Raw genomic sequence first — 21,004 nt, 5'->3', positions numbered from 1 at the left:
ACAGTGTTTTTTTTAACTTTCTAAAAATATATATATATTTTATACAAACAAGTTTGAAAAAAACTTAATGGACAGCTTGGAATTATACCAGCAAGCAAAGGCAGACCAACAGAGCAGGTAAAAGACAGCATGAGACGGAAGAGAAGACACAGATGAAAGTAAAAGCAGAAGACAGAGCCGTGGAGAGTTGAAGAGAGAGAAGAGCAGATGTTTCACTGATAATTAAGATTTATATGAACGTAGCAGCTGTGTGTCTGTGGCACCACAGGGATGACAGGCACACACAAAACCTGCATGTGTGCAAGGTAGGCTAGGTAAGGAAGCGGAACTGTGCCAACAAAAAACAAGATCAGTATGCAAATAAATCATTGAGCTGAGAGCTTTGCAGCAGCACACATGAATACATATACAGACGACCAAAGTAGGCGGTGTTCACAACTGTAAGTCCTTGTAGTCAGGTCAGGCTTGTTAGGAGGACAGAGGCTTACATGGTTGTCCTGGTTCCAGTCACTGGGTTGACCTCCACTTGCTCCGCTTAAATTACTCTGAGATCGCCTAGAACACAATGAAAATATTTTCTGCAATGAAACTCAATCCCTCACTCTCATTTCCCACTTGCACACTTATCCAATACAAACACAATACACACAATGGGGAAGCCAGATTGCTGGGTATTAAAATTGAATGCTGTTTAACAATTTCTATTATACCAAATGTTTCCACTGGAGTTAAGGGATATGTTGCAAGAGATAAGCAAAAACAGTGACAAAGAAAAGACTTCTCAAGTTGTTCTCAGCAAAATAAAGGGATAACTAAATCTGGAAAACTAAATGGAGATACCAGCAAAAGACTGACTCGTATGCAAAAAGCAAAAGTGTTATGTAAATATTCTGAAAGACAGATTTGATTTCTGCTGGAGGACAGGAAATTTGAGCAGGCATAGAAACATATTGACAAAACACAGCCAGACCTTTCTCCGGATCTCTGCGTGTGACTGACCTGTGCTGTGAACTGTCAGTGGCAGTCACTGTAATAAATGCAGGGGAATCCTCCATGGCATCAAAGTACTCGGTATCCTCATCATCACTTGCTTCTTCCTTAAGCAGCCTCGCACTCCCTTCTGTCAGGACATATACATTAGTGAGTAATTGCAAACAGCATTCAAGAGCAGCACAAACATCACGAGCGTTAGATTGTTTTTAACAGAGTTCAGGAGAGAGCAGCCTTTAATCACGTACCCATGGCAATTAATCAAGGAATAATCAGCTTAGTAAAATTGGCAATGTTCCTGCTGGTTAACTAGCCTGACTGATGTGAGTCCCCGAGGGTGTGCATCTGATATTTGGGATTCAGTATTTAACATTTAGTATGTTTTGTGGTACATACTAAATGTTATGTGTAAAGCCTCCAACCTAAATCAGGAAATCAATATCCATGATATGTGAAATCCATTAAAAACAGAGATTAACAATGGCTTTTGGACATTAAACAACAAATAGTATGAACAATATTTACTGTATTTTTACAATAATAGTTAGCAGAAAATATCTAAGGTCTTTATCAGCCTCAAATAATTTTTTGATCTTGTACTAAACAGCATTCAAATCTTTAAAATAGGAAACACATTACCTGTACAATCACTTTTCATTGTTAGCAGAGCAGCACAATATCATAAAGTGAGGCAGAAGTTTTACAGAGAGTTCTTTTTTCACTGCCAAAAGGACCAACATGAGCTTTTTCTATTAATTATTGAATATGGTGAACATATTCTCATATAGGACAACTGAACTACTGTCACTATCCAGGAATGTTTTCTGTCAAAGTCCAAGACTACCAAGGTAGATTGTTGCTAAACATTTGCAAAACACATCCTTTTATTTATTTATTTTCCATGTTATATAATTTCATGTATTATGGAGCCCTTACTGCAGATAGTGTGAAGAGATGAAAGTACTTGGCAAAAAGAGATGCTACAAAACAACTTCATGTCTGTCAACTGTCTCTACATCCCTCTAATTTAAAGCTAAGAAAGTTACACTACTTCCTGTAATTATAAGCTAATAAGCTAATTCTACAAATAACAAGTTATTTGAATTTTTAAACATCACTGAATCCTTCAATTTCAGACATGTTATAGGCCCCACCCACATACGTGGTAACACCTTGGACCTGATTTTCTCTTTAGGACTAGATATCGACCAGGTCCACTGTGAGGATTTATCAGTTAGTGATCACAAACGTACAGTATATTCTTCAACCTCTGTTCAGCTGCTGACCCACCATGTTCCAAGATAACTTTTCAATCCTGTGTCATCAAGGCAAATACAGCTGATCATTTCTCTGCTGGCTTTTCCTGTAATCATGATATAAGTCATGACAATGTTGAGCTTTTAATGTACTCTTTTAATGTTCAATGCTCTACCTTAGCACATTTACAGAGCAGGACTAAGATTTAAAACTTCCCTGTGGGTTACAGATACTGTCCACCATCTGAGACAACAGCGTCGCAGGTCTGAACGCCTGTGGACAGTGAAAAGTCCACTGGGATAGAAGTGCATCGCCTTCACCTCAAAGATCTACAACAGTCTTTTAATGATGTACTGCAGGAAGCCAGGTCAGATTTTTTTTAAACCTAATTTCGTTTTCGAAAAATAATCCCAATGTATTCTTTGACACCGTTCATAACTTAGTTTCACCTCGCCCACTCAGGTCCAACATGCTACACTTTTTAACTGTTCCACGAACACACCTCAGCACTTGCGGTGACAGAGCGTTCCAGGCTGTAGTTTAGTTGATTTTTGCAGAACTTTTAATGCTTTTATGGATCATGTAGCGACTGTAATTTGTATGCTGCCTATCGGTTTTAACTTTCTTTTCTGTATGTCTTGTTTTTGTAAAGCACTTTGTGACTTTTGTCTGCGAAAAGCGCTATATAAATAAAGTTTACTAACTTACTTACTTATTTCTCACAGAAGGCAGTCTCACACTGAAGGTAGTTGTATTTATAGTTGTATTGTAATACAAAATAACTTTGAACAAAGAGACAACAGAGCCAAGTCAAGGTTCATATAGTTAGTTAAAGCTAAAGGTGTCTTTCTCTTTGAGAGAGGATATACAGTATACACTGCTAAATCTGTGTCAGTGTGGGTGTTGGTTGTTAAGATGTGGTTTTCAGTATACCAACAAAATACTGACCAAAGGATGTACAGTCAGAAAGAAAGACCACAAGACCAACAGTCCTTAATAAAGATAACTGTTACCTACTTGGCTATAATCAATTCCCAACCTTCTCACAGAACTTACAATATTCTTCCTCAGTGCAAGGAATTTCTATAAGGAGAGCCTAAGGTCACACATGACTTTTATTGAGTAAAGTTGGGTTCCCACTAGGACCCACAGGAGTTAGGAGCACGCACAAAGGCAGTCTCACCCTTGTTGGTGGTAGGAGCACTGGGTGTGGTGGAAGCAAGCGTGGGCGCTTCTCTCCACGCTCGCTCCAGGCTGTTATGCTGCTTGGCTAGCTGTTCAATGGTCTCCTCTAGGTGGGTGCGCTGCTCTCGCTCATACTGCAGCGCCCGCTGCCATCTCCTACTGTGTGTCTCTGCTAGGTCCAAGAAGTCTCGACAGGCCTGGAGGAAGGAACGTACACAAGTACATAAACATACATACAGTACTGAAAGTTCAACTTGATTCTAAAAAAGTTTATCTTGGCTTGTTCTTGCTAACAGCTTAAAGTTGTGCTTTGAAAAAAAAAAGCATTATCTTTGAAGAACTGCAAAATGCTTTAAACATGATCACAGCATGGGGATTTTGAAAAGAGTGACTCTCTTTGTTTTATGTTTAAGTGAAGGTAACATACATTTTAGAGAGAGTTAAAAAACACTTAAATGATCATGAAACCTTTTCTACTGTGAGCTCCAACATAAGAAAGAGAAAGCGGGGAAGGGAAAGGAGTTGAAAGGGATTAAAGTTTATTATTGTAATCAAGCCTATTTATCATGTTTTTTTCATGCAGTCATTATACTTTGATGACTGTGTGTCTCTGCTGTGTCAAATCTCCCTCAGAGCACAGCTCAAACACAGCAAACATCAGTGGGTGATGAACTAGGTAAAATCCCAGAGTGGAAAGCAGACACTTCATTTGAATCAAGAGGGGGCATCATTGTGTGTGTCTTGATTTTACTGCTCAGACAAAGAGGTTACTTTAGATCAACCACATATATCATGTCAGCACAGCATCATATGTCGAACAGCCTTGCATCATAGTGAGCTCAAAGGTCAACAAACCCAAATAACACCTCACAGCTGACAATATGCACGCTGACAATGTCATGTGACGATTATTGAGCTGTCAGCATTGTGGGCCTCTGAGAAAATTTTCTGAGTAATCATAGTCAAACTACTGTATGACATTAAAGTTTTTTTGCAGCATTTTTTGAGCTGGCTAATGTTCTTTTTACAAGAGAGGGACATCATGTGGTTAATTAAGGTCCACTCAGCGTTTGCAGCAGAGGGCTCAGAGCTGCTGAGAGTCAGCTTAAAGGACATCTGGTGAGAGTACAGTCAGGATCTGAGCAGTATCACTTTAAGGGCAGCAAGAAGAGAAACAAGGATGTGGTGAGACCTGACTCTCTCCTTGATTTGTTCAGAAGGCTAGATGTGTCTCAGTCTCTGGTCAAATCTAAGTCAATCTCTTTTTCTTTCATACAAGAAATGTTGCACTTAAACTCATGAACTCTTTAATGAACTCTTATTTATTACATTTGAGAGCTATTTATTTAAATCACATAATAACAGAAAATGGATACTACTTATTTGAACTTTAAAAAAAATGTATAAAGTGAAAACAATACTGATTTGTCACATCTTGAAAAAAAAAAAACCTTTTCACATATCTAGCCACATGCTCTAGTAATAATTGCTTATCAAATAAATTATTTTTTTAATTGTTAATTCAAAGCTTTATTGTCAGACTAGTTTAGAACAGCAAAAAATAATCATAATTATAACATATTTTAACATAAAAAACAAGCTATTTCAATGACTATGACATACAATATATAATTATTTTGTACAGTAAGGTAAGGGAATAATTCCATTGCATGTTATTTATGAAATATAAATAACCATACCCTTCACAAAGTTTTAATTTTGATAGCTTGAAAAGGATAAGACTCTAAATTGCTTAGACCCTAACTGGAAATTACATTTTGTCTGATAACAACAACAACCAATCCCACTCTTACCTTCAGCAGTTTTCCCTCAAGTGTCTAAACATCAACGTCCAAGCCTCACTTTAAGTGTTAGAGGGACATATGACGTTGGTCCACTTCCTCAGGAAGAACCCTGATATGAAACTCAACACCCACTCAAAAAGAATGATGCTTCCACTTTTTTTGTGCTGAGTGTCCAGTGCAAACACAGTCTGCATGTGACTTCCACTTAGGGATAACAGGGTTGATAGAGACTACATGAAGGGAATGAGCATGAAGAACAGATTTCAAACTGTCATATTAAAGCCCAGACAAACTTTTCTGGGTGAGGGATGAAGCGAAGAGTTTGTTCAATTTTATATCATTAAACCACTTAAATTCAAAGTGATATGTGTGAATACATTTACACTCAAACAAACAAGAGCCTGGATTGAATGACACACTGTTACATCATCATTAAATGAACTAGAGCAACCCTCTCCAAGACCCGGGTCAGATCACAGAGAGACTGCAGCTACAACTGCCATTATGCCTCCTTCCTAGGTAAATCCCAGGATGTTTTCTGTGGTCGAACAAAGCAGTTGTCTCAACAGGGGTTAAAATCATAGCTGTATAAGTCCAAATACTGATTCTTGCTCCACTCTCTGCTTGAGGAGAGCCATTTAAAAGACCAAAAACCATTATAGGCAGTTTGTGGCAGCACTTTTTGCCATTAGTAGCACATACTTGACAAACCAAATGGCATTTTAATGAGTACAGCAGTCCAAGATAGTCTATTTTATTCTTTGAACAGTAGGTTTCATTTTCCAATACCAATTATTAAAAAAAAAAGATGGCAGAGAAAAAAGGGTCCCATCCCTTTGAGAAATGGACTGTCACAAAATTAAAATACAATCTAAAGTCTCTTTTTCATCTGAGGACACTTTGAACAAGCTGAATTTCCACATAATTAGGCATTCAGGGATCAATTATTTTCCACTGCCTCTTTCCAGATCTGATCGTAAGGTCAAAGCACTTGCAGATTTACCCCAACTAAAGCCTGAGCAGAGGATTTAACAACCACCTGCAAATCATTACACAAGCAAACAAATCAAACATGCACTATAGTAAAAAAACAACAACAATGCTTTCTAAAAAAGTAATCGAGAAAAGTGTCAGAAAGACAAACCTGGTGTGATTGTCTGGCTTTAGTCAGAGCAGGTCTGTGTGTCTAACTGTTAGTTCAGCAGGCTCTGACATTCCCCACGCAGGGAGGGTCCGGGGTGTCAGAAGGGGGGAACAGGGGCTATTCCTGTCTACCCCCACCAACCCACTATCATATCCAGTGACACTCCTTCAGGACCTCAACCCTCCCTGAACTCTTGCCTATTGCTAGCATACTGTAAAGCCCTCTGTATGGAGCAATGTGAGGAATGGAACAGGGCCAGATACAGTAGAGGGTGTCATTGGTAATCAGATCCAACATTTACAGAAGTGTGAAATGAAAAACTGTTGGAGTTTGTTGTCGTGTACTTAAATTGACTTTATACGGTGACATGTTTTTAAAGAGATTTTTACGTTGATGTTCCTTGGGTTTCTCCTTTCTAAAAAGCTGTCTGTTGATCGAGGTTGTGCTGTTGTACTGAGTATGAGCAAGCTTTTACCGCCTTCAAATAAATCACAGCTAAAGGTAATAACAGCGTGTTAGTGTTCAGTACAACAGCACAACTTTGAGTGTAATATTGCCTTTTTACGGTTATACCCTCAATCATCACTCATGGAAAACCTCTTGGCTAATCAGTTTACAGTTGTAACAAAGTGCAGCAAGCATAAAGTACCATCATAACACCTGCCAGTGCAGGCTATAAGCCCAGTGCTTGATGACAACTTTTGAACATGTAGTTGAAGAGGATCTAGTAGGGTCTGGAACAACTTCTCTCATCCTGTGGCCTCTATGCCTGCAGCACACTGACTCCTGTTTAACATGCTACACTAGGCGACTGGTACTCCTGTCGCATTGATCATGCTGAAGCCTGCAGGTTGTAAGAGGGTCTCTGCTGCTGCTGCGTCTGGTAGCCTGGTCTGTCGCAACTACTTACGTTGATCATAGCATTGGAAGTGATGCGGAAGAGGGTGGCTCGCTCGTTGACTGCCTTGATCTTCTCCCCGCCCTCCACAGGGACCTTCAGACCCTCGAGTTCGCTGAGGGAGCGCTGCAGGGCCGCCCCATGCTTGGCGATCAGGTCATTACATGTGCTGAGGTCATCAAGCTTGCTCACAAGTATCTTCAGGGTGCCCTGAAGCTCGCTGCGGTCCGACTGGGATGCAGGCTCATCGTCCCCAGAATCGTCTGGAATGGAGAGGTCAGAGGTCACATGTAAACCAGAATTAAAAAGCAAGTATCATAATGATTTGTGGAATTGACAACTCCTCTGTTTGTTAAGCTAAAACACTAATAACTTATTGTAGACTGATTATGGGGTACAAGAACTGTGTTGTAACCATAGACTGTATAAATAAAGGACGTAGTATCAGTGACGTCACCCATCTGTTCTGAAACGCTGTTTTGAAGCCAATCAACGGCGGCAGCCATATTGGAAATGCGGAACTCAACCAGGCAGAGTGTGACGTAAAGAGGCGGAGTTTGAGCCTCTTAACCAACAGCTATGTGTTCCCGACCGGGAGTCAAATCAGTCATGTCCTTATTTGGGCAAAAACTCGTAATCTTAATATCTCCTGAACTGTCGCGTTAGAAAAAAATTCACCCCCTGTGTGCCGATAGAGAGATTATCTACAAAGAGCCAAGCTGTTTTTTGAACCAGGCTGTAAACATGTTTATTAATGCTGCAAAGATCATCTTTTTTGAATTGGTGTCTATGTGGTTTCCGGTGTCTCTGCAGCCAGCCTCAAGCGGATTCTCAATGAATTGCAGTTTATAGCATTTCCGCATTGGCTTCATAGTTTGAGACCGGAGGTTGCCACTTGGTCAAAACAACAAGGATTAGGGTGTTGGTTCAGCTCAGCAGTAAGCAAGTGCCCCCAAAAAATAACAGACTGAATTCCCCCTACACTTGTTTTGTTTTGTATGGTCTAAGGGGAAGCTGTTTTTATAAATACCAAACCATAAAATAAAAATGTTTAAATGATAGAATGAAAAGTGACTTTGCCACTATGATGGAAAAACTATACTATGATTGGTAGTTAAATTGAATAAGTGATAATTGGAAAACCATAATTTTATCAGTCTCGCAAACACACCTATTAGACATCAATACACAAATATGAGTGACTCTGACTGCAGACACACTTACTAAAATGTAAATTGAGTGCTTGCCCATACCAACAAACCTTTGTGAGAGCAGCTGTCTCTAACTAGGATGTCACTAAAGAGAGGTTACTTGAGCTTAAACAGAACATACAAGAACAGTGTTGCAGGGTCAGCCTTACACACGGAAAGCACAAGCATACACAGAAAGACAGAAATACACCGAGGGTGAAGCCAATGGCCATAAAACAACGCTGTGACATCGTAAAGGGAACACATCCAAGGAGGAACCTCTGATATTATGAGCTGAAGTAGAACAACATTTCTAAAGAAGTATATTCTGTTTTAAAGCAAAGAAAAGAGGGACTCGCTCATTTCATTTACAGTGGAGAAAATATTTGCACACCTGCATACCATATCTATGTTCACAGAAAAGAATATTCCCTAACATTAAAGCATCTGTGTTTGTGTGCTTCTGTCTGAATAAATAAGGCTAACAAAACAAGCCCCATATGGCTGAGATAAATTCAAAGCACCAGCTTCAATGCTGGCGCAGTTACTCTCAACACATTCTAGCATGCAGAAATGCAACAACAACCCAACAATCCCATCGGAGAAGTGACAAATTAAAGAAGGAGATGGAGGAAAGAAGGGGTACACAGAGGAAGGAAAACGAAGAGGATTGTTATCAAGAGGGAAATACATCTCAGGTCAAAGGTTTCAGTGCAGCACGGAGACTGTGATGCTGACAGAAAGCGTCTCCACCCTTTAATTCACCTTCCTGACCCTCTAACACTCTGATATTTCTGCATCCTCTGCACTGCACCATATAGTCTGCTTTGTTACATCGAAAAAGTCTGTTATGAGAGACCGTCACAGTTTTAGTAAGAGGCAGCAGCACACAACTACAGCAACACTTTCTCCCCAGAACATCGCAGCTGGCTGTGACCTTACAGAAGGAGAGAATATCACCTCTGTCATTTCTATTTGCTTCCTGCAATAGTATCATGGATTCCTACCCAGGGGATGATTGTCGCCAGTAGTCTTAGGACTGCAACACATAAGAGCATCATACTAAGTTCAGTAAGGGCCTAACACACACAATCAAACACTCAAAGCAACCATAATAGTATCAAAATGAAATCCATATTACTTCATTTTTAGGAGAAAAAACAACAACAAAACAAATATTTAGGAGTTTAACACTACATCTGTCTTGATTTTTTCATTGACTGTGTAAAGATATGAATAATGCACCTTCATCTCCCCCCATTGTAAAAAATGAAGCCTAAACACCCCTGACATGGGCGCTGACATGATTGATGCCTTGAAGCCAAGGCATGCACAGAGGCAATGTGGCTGGTGGAGCTGCAGGATTGACATCAGCCACCTTCTGCTAACCAAAGCACAAATTTAACTTAACGATAAAATGTCAAAGATCCCTCAGGAACAGGTTCTTGTGTTGGTTTAAAGCAGATAATCATAATTATGGAAAAATCAATGACTTGTATTCGTTTGTTACGCTTCCTACATCCGTTCCTCTTCTACTCTGCTGATTCAATAAAGAACACTGCAAGAGCCAACATTAGTCAACAGAGCTGTCAATACATCCATTATTTTAAGCATCAAACAATTAATCAATTGACATTTAATCATTTAAGTTGTATTCCAACATTTCTAGTTGGACCCAAGTTCAATCTGTTATAATGGAGGAGGCCGGCTTTATAATGTATATACTGCAGCCAGTCACCAGGGAGAGCTCTTATGGCTTCACTCTTGGGGAGCTGACGTGTCTATGGTTTTATTGTTTTTTGACATTACAAAAAACTATGTTGGGTCCCTTAATTTGACTTCACAAAGACTTCAGAGAGATTCCTGTTTTTAATCAACATTTTAGAATCCCAACTTTTGAAATTGGGGTTTTGTACTTATTTGTACGCTCAAATTAACTAAATTCAGTAAAGATAGGAATCAGCATGAGGCCATAATCAACAAACATTTGAATGTGACCATTAAGAACAAAGCATAAATATATAATTTAGCATTACATTGATTGTTCAAAAATAGTGAAAGTCAAGTCAGCTGATCTAAAAGGAAAATAAAACCAATATGAGCAAGAGCAGAAAAAAAGGAAATCACGAGAGGATGAGTAAGGAGAAGAAAGAGAAGTACATATCTCTCACCATGTTTGCAATCCTGGGTATCCATTTTTACCCAAAGGTAACCAGAGTTCAGGCTGGAGGAAGCAACACAGACAGGCCACAGAGCTAACGTGTGAACATGGTGAAGTGGCTTTCAGACGCACAACTATCTGATCATCAGAGATGAAAACAAAACAGTGTAGCCAAAGGTCAACCAAGCAGCCGGACAGTGACAATGAAAACCACCGGGAACATGGATCAGAGCTGAGGCTAGCATCCACTCATTCCCAGCCAGCAGGAGAAAAGGAGGCTAGTTTAACCAAATTTCAATACATTCACTGCAGAGAGAGGCAGGTAAAAAGAGAAAAAAGCGGACTATGGGAGGTCAGAAAATTTACTTGAGAGTGTGTCAAGAGACATGCAGCTCTGGGGAAAAGAAAAGCATGAGACAGTAGAGAGGGGAATGAAAAAGAGCAAGTTCAGACAGAGTAGAGGAGGATAATGAAATAAGCCTAAAATTGATCAAGTGTGACTTCACCAGCACAGCTTTAAACAGAGAACTTACTTGGTTAATTGGTGTAGTTCTGAACTTCCTCCCACGAGACAAAAATAAGCCTGCCCCAAATCACATTTAATTGGATGCATTCTCAAAGTTTAAAATCAGTCTCAAACTATTTAAACCACAGAGGACAAAAACAGTTGGAAATGTTTATTAGACGTATATGTATCATTATATTATATAGTTCTGGCTTGTGATCTGAGGGAGTAATTGTTTGGGGAGCAAAAGATGGATTCCGTTTTTTTATGTTTCTGAATCTGCAAAGCTACCGAAGCCTTTTCCATAGCAAGTCGTGCAGAAAGTTGACGACAGATGATATCAGAATAACTCTGGTAAATTAAGTGTTTCATGAACTTAAGGCCTTGTTGAGAGGGTGCAAGGGGCAGTGGCGGTTCTGGGGAGGGGCCAACAGGGGCCAGTTCCCCTGCAAAAATGAACCTGGACCCCCCTGTGCCCCCCGCTCCACACCAAACAAATATTATGCAATAAAAAAAGCTTTGGTATTGCGCTGATGTTACAGGTGGAAACACATGCGTGTGGCACTTGTTTCCAGTCCCTTAGAGCACTAAGGGACTCATGTTGAGTGTAAACAGCCAAACAGCTGCTGTCAGTCTGCATTTTGATGTAGTACACAGTAGTATATGTCTAGTATATAGGGATGCACTGATGTTTTGCCAGTTTCTTCTCAGCCGGTCCTCACCCTTCTCAGTCTCTTTTGTTAGGGTTGAATGTGTCCCTCTGACAACACCCTTGGCCCCAGCCTGGCCCCCCCCAGTAAAATTGGTCTAAACCGCCACTGGTAAGGGGAAAAGGCAGGCATAATGGATCCTCTTCTTAAGCTTCATCAAAACTACGTAATATCATTTGTGTATCCTTGAAGATTTGTAGACAAACGGATAACAAAACACAGGAGACCAATCCACTATCACCCTCCCAAATGAAAACAAGAACACCAGACCAGCGTCTGTTCAAAATCCAAAGTCACCACTGACTGAGCTGCAGGAAACTTAATCCCAGTGCTCTGCATCACATCCACATTTGAGAGTGTGAAATTACAGCATATGACTGGATGATATTTAGGTTATCTGCAGGGACATTGGGTGGTGCTCAGACATTGTAGAGGAGCCAGGAATAAAAAACAAGGAGTCATGCAAGGCAAGGCTGAATCTGTAACATGGAGAGAAATGAACATATTTTTTAATACCAGGAATGTGTAGGGTTTATGATATACTTGAGTGTTAAGGAGTTGACAAAAAAAAACAACCACACTGCTGAGTAAAGACATATTTAAAGCACTGCAGTGAAGCCTGGCTCTTATTATTCACCCTCATTCTGCCAATGAGTTCAGCAGCTCTCAGCGACGCAACTTAAAAATAAACTGTCACATGTACCGAGGCGTATTTGTTTAGAAGAGACTCTGCTTACAGCATGTCGCCTGCAAAACTAATTTTCTCTCCAAGCCTCACTGAAACAAGTTGTGACCAGCAAAAAAAAACACATTTCTGCTTTGGCTCTTTTGTGTAGACGCCACAGCAGGACAAGGGGAAATCAGGACATAAAGCTTCATTCGTTGAAATGGAGCTTTCACAAGAATGTCAGCAATCCCTGTTCTGTAATGCCTGTTCTGTAATGTCCTTTTGGTTCACAGCACTGGGTCCATACAGCATGGATAAAATGTCAAGCTCTGGCAGACACGTTTGAATACTGAAAATGAAAACCCCCCTTAAGACGCCTAAACGTTTTTTCTCACCTGTAAATCATTCACACTGGGAATTAAATGTGAAGGCATCATTTAACACTAAACCTGTGTCAATAAATATCCTGTCTATACCATCTCTGCATCAGATGGACTGCCCAGCTAAGCCTCTCACACCTCCAGCATCTTCATTTACAACCACAGATGTGGTTGGATGGCTCTCTGTAGAGGAGTTGACACCACAAGGCAAGGCCAGGAGCCCATTACCACGCCAGTCATGCCTCAAGGGCAGATTTCCTTCCCCCCTTCCTCCATAGCCCATCACCTTGGAGAATACCCTGCATCTACACAAATGTGAATATCTTCCCAGCTCCCACCATGCCTCTGCTGGAGCCTCCTCCTCACAGCATGATCATATAATTTGAGCAGCTCATAAATGTGTCTGAGGTAAGCTAGGACAAACATTTACAGGTCACAGCTCACAAATCAGATTTACATACATTAAATAACTTGCTTATTTTTCTTATAATGTGCACAGATAGTGTCTTTGCCCTTCACTTTTTCATTAATGTCAATCACAGTGATGATCACAAACGAGCAAAGAAAACAGAGAAGGAGAGAGAGAGAGAGAGAGAGAGAGAGAGAGAGAGAGAGAGAGAGAGAGAGAGAGAGAGAGAGAGAGAGAGAGAGAGAGAGAGAGAGAGAGAGAGAGAGAGAGAGAGAGAGACAGAGAGAGAGAGACAGAGACAGAGGAAGCAGGATGTGGGAGAATGTAATTGGGAGAGCAATGCTCTCTCTGCTGTCCCACAGTCATGGCTCATCTCTCTGCTCGTCTCTGAGGACAGACTGTCAGATCACTGGAGCCAGGCCTCTAGCTTGACAAGATGTCAGTCTGTGGCAGACAGATGAGCATATGGGAGAATTGTACTGGCCCTCTGGATTAAAGGTGGACTTTAAAGATACTGAAGGGCAAGAACCTGATCAGAATGCATACTAGTGTCAGAAAAAAATGTGTTTTTAGCAAAAAGCCAACCTTTTATCCCTGATGGGTAAAGTTCAGTGTTAAAGGTAAGAATCTGCAGAGTATAGAGCTCATCTAACATGTCGTTAGTATTGCCTTTAGGCGTTTATCCCTCTGTCTGAGTGTAGTCAGACTTTGTTAGTTTACAGCCCCATTGTTTTAGATATTATGTAACATTAGCAGACAATAATACCCATTACATGTTGTTTCTAACTAAATCTCATTCACACAACTCCCTTTGTTGAAGGATTAACACTGATCCAAACAGAGAGGCCATTTTTTATTCCTAACATTGCATAATGCATGCACACAGTGGCCAGTTTTATCTCTGCATAAATCCTTCCTGGTCTTCCAGAAATTATCTCGATGCAGCCTTTCTCTGCACTTCCAGAGATTTTGTTATGAGGAAATGTTACCTCTGCATTCAATGTTTTTCCTCAAAAATTGCTATTATGGTGCACACAAAACTTGAAGATATGGTGGTTGTTAAAAAAGTACTCACATTTTAATGAACATTGAATGACTTAACAAAAGTGCTACCTAACTAGGGTTGCAAAATTCTGGGAATTTTCAAAGTTGGAAACTTTCCATGGGAATTAATGGGAATTTACTAAATTGGAGGTTGGCTCTTAAAAGGGAACTTAAATATAGTTGGGGAAAATTAATTTTAGCATAATCCTGACTAAAAGAACCAGATTTCATGCAAGTACAGTTGAATATCTATGCTATTCCTCAAGCACATGCACATAGCACACTGCTTACCGCAGGGCTATTGAGACCAGGCCCCCTACATGCACTGTGCATTCCTCCATCACATGCACAGATGATTTCTAGAGTCTTGCAGAAGCTAGGCTTGAGAAGCTTGAGGGAAGATGCTTTTTTATTGGCATGTTGAATGGGACTTATTTGGAGGGAGAGGGGCTGTTTTCATTTAATATTTTGGATAGAACTTTGTTGGGATTGCATTTTTGTTAATTTTTGAATGGGTTGGGTCGGGGGGATGAGTTATATTTAACTCAAAGTTCATGTTTTTGTTCTTCAATGAAATAATTGATTGTTCAATAAAATATTTAACACTTGATAAAGTTCTACTTACAAATAAGTATGTTTTAATTGTATTAATTTGGATGGATGTCTGCTTATAACAAAACAAATATTAATGCTTCGATATGATACTTTTCCATTAAATTACTCTCAGTTCCCAGTTAATTCCCATTAATTCCAATAAATTCTCATGGAAAGTTTCCATGGAAAGTTCCACAAATTCCCCAGCTTAACTTCCCATGGAAATTTACCCAAAACTTTCCGGAAATTTACCAGAAATTTTCCACCCCTATGCAACCCTATACCTAACAGAAACAGTCTTCTCACTATGGACATAAAAACATTTAGGCAGTATTAATTTTTCAAATAAATGTTGTATAAATGATCATTCTAGGGGTCACAGTCACATAAAATCTAACTATAACGAATACATTTGCTGTAAGTATTTAAAGGGAGTCTCTTTTTGAGTTTTTGAAATGAACTGTGTTATACTCAAGAGGTATTTCCGCCATGATGTAACCCTCATTCATGAGATGATTTTTGCTTTTGCACCATACCGTGTGAATATCAGTATTTGTAATTAACATGATCATCAGATATTGATTGTAATAAGCCTAAATGCAGATCCAATCTGAAGCTAACTATATTCTTAGCACAGAGGGAGTTGGTTTGGAAAGATTTCTCTCAGCACTAACAGTGAAAAAGGAGATGGAGAGGACTGCTTTCAAGCTGACTGGTATGATGAAGTGTGCAGAAAAAGAACAGAATATATGAGAAGTATATCAGAAACAGAAGTAAGAACAAGCCAGATGAAGAGTGAGGAGCTGTCCCAGAGGAGGAGAGTGTAATCCTGGCCAGTAATTGCTAACTTGCTCCATCTTTCCCCTGAGATACATCACAAGGAGATAAACAGAGGAGACAGCAGGTTAAATCCAGTAACACAGCATTTGGCTCTCCACAAGCAAATGAGAAACTGTGCAGTGCAACTCATCACTGTCCCCAAAGCTCTGCAGTATACAGCTCTCTGACCGTGCATCCGATCGAACACTCTCACAGAGCAGCAAACAAAAGAAAAGATTAACAGCAAACTGCAGAATCTAAGCAATGACTTTTAATTCAGCCACATTTTAGAATGTGCTGGGATAGACAAAAAGAGAAACGATCAGTCTGCCAGGGTCTAAACTGTAGATTTATGTGCTTGTAAGCAGGATGCATTTTTTAAAATCCCAGCTGGTGCATCAAAGATGAGAGAGAAAATTGGTTCTTGCGTAACCGTATAAATCTTAAGGTTGAGGTCATTAATTATCCTGCAACCTCAGGATGCTAACTCATCTGCACATGGCTGCATACTATGGAAGGATTTCCAGGATTTCAATGGTGTCATAATAAAGTTTGCATCTCTAGAGGGACAATAAAACAGAGGCAAACTATAAAGCCATTTATCTACCATCTCAAAACTCGGACGGTGATCTCCTCTTGAAGCAGTGTTTGGGGCGGCAGTAGCTCAGTCCATATAGGGACTTGGCTTGGGAACCGAAGGGTCGCCGGTTCGAGTCCCAGTATGGGCGAAGTTTGGCAAGTGGACTGGTGGCTGGAGAGGTGCTGGTTCACTTGCCTGGACACTGCCGAGGTTCCCTTGAGCAAGGAACCTAACCCCCAACTGCTCTGGGCACGCTGGTTGAAGGCAGTATCCTCACTCTGACATCCCTCCCTAAGCATGTTCACTGCATGTGTGTGCATTTGTGTGTATATACCAAAAACAACTGTATGTGTAGCATGTCCAAAAATAGCATGGGTGGAAAAATTTAATTTCAATAAAGAAAGTAAAGGATCAATAAAGTACCTTTCTTTCTATGTAAGACTGTTCATTGTTGAAATGCAAAGACGCTGGAATAAGCAAAAAGACTTCATACAGGCGCTGGTAATCATACATTGAATGAATGCATGCTGACACAAATAAATTCAGAATCTACATACATGTAAACAGCTGCACAGGCTGTGAGAGGAGGAGGATCTGCTGACAGATGAAAAACAGAGCTAGTGTATAAAAAATGAGGATACACTGTAGTAAGCTGAGTAAGCCTGGTCTCATTAATGGTGGTGCATCATCGATGGATTCCATCACACTTTCCCTGTCTTAAATACTTCAAGTGCCAAAATTTTAAAGTAGCAGGTGATTAGCTAACACAGTAACATATCTTGGTTGATGTTTAAATCACTTGCTGACAGTATGATAGGGATCCTTAATGCTAATTGTGTGTATGCACCCTATGCAAGATAATGATCCTTGAAGGTAACCACTAGAGTGGAAAACAGGTGAATGCCTCGACAGAGCAGCAGTAGAGTTGCCCATAAAGTACTTCTATGTGCATTAATATTTTAAAAATGAAAAATAATTAGGGGGAAGTAGAGCTACAGAGGCTGACCCTGCAATCTAACCATGCACTTTCACCCTCTTTAAAAAATGTATACATGTGAGGGGACCACAAGAATTTACAATGAAGGAGAATAAACAGTAGGATGTCAACTGTCTTTGGACACTGACAGAGTTTCTATGTTCTCATAAACAAAACGAGATTTCAAGAACTGATTATCAAAATGATGTGGAATTTCACATGATAGTGCAGCTTCAAAAGGAGCTAATATATGTTTACTGGATCAAAATAATGGGATTTATAATGAGAGCCAGAGTACAGCAAGATTATTCCACTGGGTAAGAAAATGTCTCATACTCTAAGTACAGCTGCCTCATATTATCTAACACCAAACCTCCAATTATATTGTTCTTTTAAAGGAACAGGGACTGTCAACTGAAGGAACGGTCAACAGTAAAGAAGGGAGACATATGCTGGGTGCTACATTTTTCTTTAATTTAATGCCTGCAATCTTTTGGAACTAAATGGTCATTTAAATTTAATTGGACAGAAGTTGCGAAATATTGCAGATACTTGTCACATTGTGATTAGGTTAGTCAGAATTAAGGATTCAACCTAACCATCACACTTTGTCTCCAGTGGCTCTTGTGCTGCTTTCCCTTTCTACTTTTGACATTGTGGAGCCTTTCTTTCATGACAGGGACTGTGACATGGCTGTCAACCAGATGCAATAGTTTGGCATGTGTGTGCCTTCTAGAGTTGCACATTGGAAAGCATTGTATTATTCAGGCTGTTGTATTAGTTGTATTTGCTGTTGTATCTGTTACAGCTATGACCCAGTTGGAACACCAAGCTTCCAATTTTACAGGGTAAAGTAGTTTTTACTGGCTCAGAGCCCTCAATTTACCATTGTTATTGAGGTCATTTATGTCAAACAGTGCTCTAAGAATTGGTCTGTACTTTTTTATTGGTACCACTGAAGGTTGATTTAGTTGCTTTTTAAGGCGAGTGAGCGCTACATTTCACTGTTTAAGTTGTGTTTTTTCCATGGCTAACTTGTGCTGTTTACCATCATAAGAACTAAAGAAAAAGTGGATCCAGAAAAAACTATTAGCCACATCAAAGATGATGGTACCATTGCTTTTGCATTGAAATAAAAAATAATGTATTTACATTCTAATTATATGGGTTCTTGTGTCTTTTATAACTAGTTTGTTTATTTACATGTCATAAAAAACATGATTCACATATTGTATTAAAAACACAATTAGTCGGGGCGCTGGTGGCCTAGCAGTCTAAGCGCCCCACGTATAGAGGCTATAGTCGCAGAGGTCACAGAGGTCACCGCGGTCGCATGTCTTCCCCCACTCTCTACTCCCCACATTTCCTGTCTCTCTTCAGCTGTCCTGTCAATAAAGGCAAACAGCCCAAAAATATAACTTAAATCCATCTTTATCAATGTTTCACATGTCAGTATGTCAAACTCATACAATGTAACCAGGGTGTAAAATTTACTTTTTACCTCATCTGCCATTGGCTAGTGACTTTCACCAGCTAGTACTTTACCGGCCAAAAATATTTTTCACCGGCCAAATAAAAAAATCACGCCTTATTTGATTTAAAATAATTACCATACGTTTTTATTATGAACATCCAACGTAAGTCAGCCAGGACCGAGGTTGGCCAGCCTCGTCAATTTTCCAGTTTTCTTTGAAACATCGTATACTGACACTACTCCATTTAGCTGTCTGTTCCTCTTCTTGATCGCCCCCTGCCTTTTTGTTTATCCTTTTTGTTTGTGGTGGCTTCACGCCGGGAATGTGTCGACACATCTTTCTCGAAACGCTTTTCCCCCTGTTCTTCTTCAAGCAAAGGGGAATGAATAGAACTCCAGTAGCTGACGTCACGCCGTTCCTGATGTACAAAATCACAACACAAGTACAGCGCACAGTGAGGGTCAAAATAGCCTGACAGTCGGCAGAAATGGGCAAAAGTATGAAAACAAAACCTCACATGCAATACAAAATTTTCCATCGGCAACTGGCAGGTGTGTTTTTTTTTCAAAGATCGTCTTTTTTGAATTGGGGTCTATGTGGTTTCCGGTCTGGTCGGTGGATTCTTAATGTATTGCAGTTTATACCACTTCCGCATGGACTTCATAGTTTGAGACTTGGTCAGTACTCCATTGTCCTTGGAGAATCTGAGGTGATTGGACGGATGTCCATAGATGTGATGTGCTGGTTTTAAAAGATGTTCTTTGTGTAATGTAATCACATTCCAACATTCATATTGTGGAGAGCATATAGGGGCAGGAACTATGACAGGTCTTGAAACAACACAGCTTATACCACGTATTCCAAACTCATTTCAGTGAGTAAACAGGGAGTGAGGAGACAGAAAGCCCCAGGTTTAAGAGCACAGCTGTTCAATTCAACCATGTCCAAAATCTGCCATCAGCAAGTTCCATAAACCAGCAGCGAAATGAGTGAGGTGAACGATGAAAAAGATGAAAAAAGGAGAGGAAAGTATTACAGCTCTCCTGGTACTCCCTTCAGGGTAACAACAAAATCATACACGGTAAATTTGATGCTATTAAGATGACTTTCTACTGATACTTTGTTAAATTCTCTACCATTTGGACGTCACATGAGGCAGGTTGATTCTGCTTTCAGTGGACAGTGCAAACATGTTCTTGATCAGAGGTAATTGGTTACCTCGCCACTCTCACATCACATTTGCACCAAACACACTTTACAGTTCTTGATGGTGTGGAGAAGTCCTCACACAGAATAATTAATGCACAGGTGCATGTTATTTCAAGCACAACGTGTAGGCCTGGCAGACTCCGACTCATCCATATGCAAATGTGAGGTGGAGCAGGCGCAAAGAAAAAAAAAGAGTCTGAGCAAGAGCAGCACAGGAGGAAGAAAGACAGAGAGAAGGAGACTGCATGCAGCGAGGAGTGACAGGACAGGCTGCTCTTTTTACAGCACTGGGCGCTGCATTGTAGAGGGACGCTGCGAAAATGTGAGCATCCATGGCGACAGAGGACAGATGCCAGAGGGAGCAAAGATGGATGGAAGGATGACAGCTAGCTCTCACACATACGATGAGGAGGAGATAGCAGAAGGATGAGGATTTGTTGGAGAAAGACAGCTCCTCTCTCCTGTGTTTTAGCTTTAGCCATATAGCCGTACTGACCCTTGTTGAGTTTACTCAGGCAGCCCGAGTTGCAGAGGGAGCGGACCGTCCCCGACTCCCAGCAGCTCCGGCCCTTCATCCCACTCTCTGCAGGCCTGATCCCCACTCCACGTTCCCTGAGACGCAACGCTGCCCTGTGCCACTACATAATCCCAGCGAGGGGGGGGCAGAGGCGTCTGTCCCTGTTCAGCAGTACATCGTACACACTCATACGTGCACAGTCACACACAAACATACAGTGCAAAGACCAGGAAGCGATGCAAGCACTCCCACTTGTAATTCCTATCTCCCTCTTTTTCTGAAAACACACACGCACTCGGGATACACACATTCACAAAGCTCGGCACATTTACAATTCTCCTCCACATGCTTTTCTCAGTGCAGTGCAGAGTGGAAGAGAGGGTGGGAGGGAGGGAGGGAGGGAGTGAGTGAAGCAGAGAGGAGAGCCATTGGCAGCAAGCAGTCATATACTAAACTAAGACCAGAATGCATTGCTTCCTCTCTGTTAAC

At 40.5% G+C, this 21,004-nt stretch overlaps 1 protein-coding gene across 2 annotated transcripts in view; it reads right to left on the bottom strand.

Moving 5' to 3' along the window:
* Positions 1 to 21,004, bottom strand: part of si:ch211-106a19.1 (uncharacterized protein LOC561797 homolog) — a 51,828-nt gene that overhangs the window by 10,178 nt on the left and 20,646 nt on the right. For both annotated transcript variants that reach the window (XM_034691960.1, XM_034691961.1), the window contains 4 exons: positions 7,292 to 7,542; positions 3,431 to 3,629; positions 1,000 to 1,120; positions 489 to 555 (listed from right to left, as the gene is read on the bottom strand). In XM_034691960.1, coding sequence (XP_034547851.1) covers positions 489 to 555; positions 1,000 to 1,120; positions 3,431 to 3,629; positions 7,292 to 7,542 — 638 coding nt within the window. The remainder of the gene's footprint in view (positions 1 to 488; positions 556 to 999; positions 1,121 to 3,430; positions 3,630 to 7,291; positions 7,543 to 21,004) is intronic.

This window comes from Notolabrus celidotus, chromosome 9 (genome assembly GCF_009762535.1).
Source record: "Notolabrus celidotus isolate fNotCel1 chromosome 9, fNotCel1.pri, whole genome shotgun sequence".
Lineage (NCBI taxonomy): Eukaryota > Metazoa > Chordata > Actinopteri > Labriformes > Labridae > Notolabrus > Notolabrus celidotus.
The sequence above is the reverse complement of the archived record's forward strand: the minus strand, read 5'-3'. Positions and strand labels throughout refer to the sequence as shown.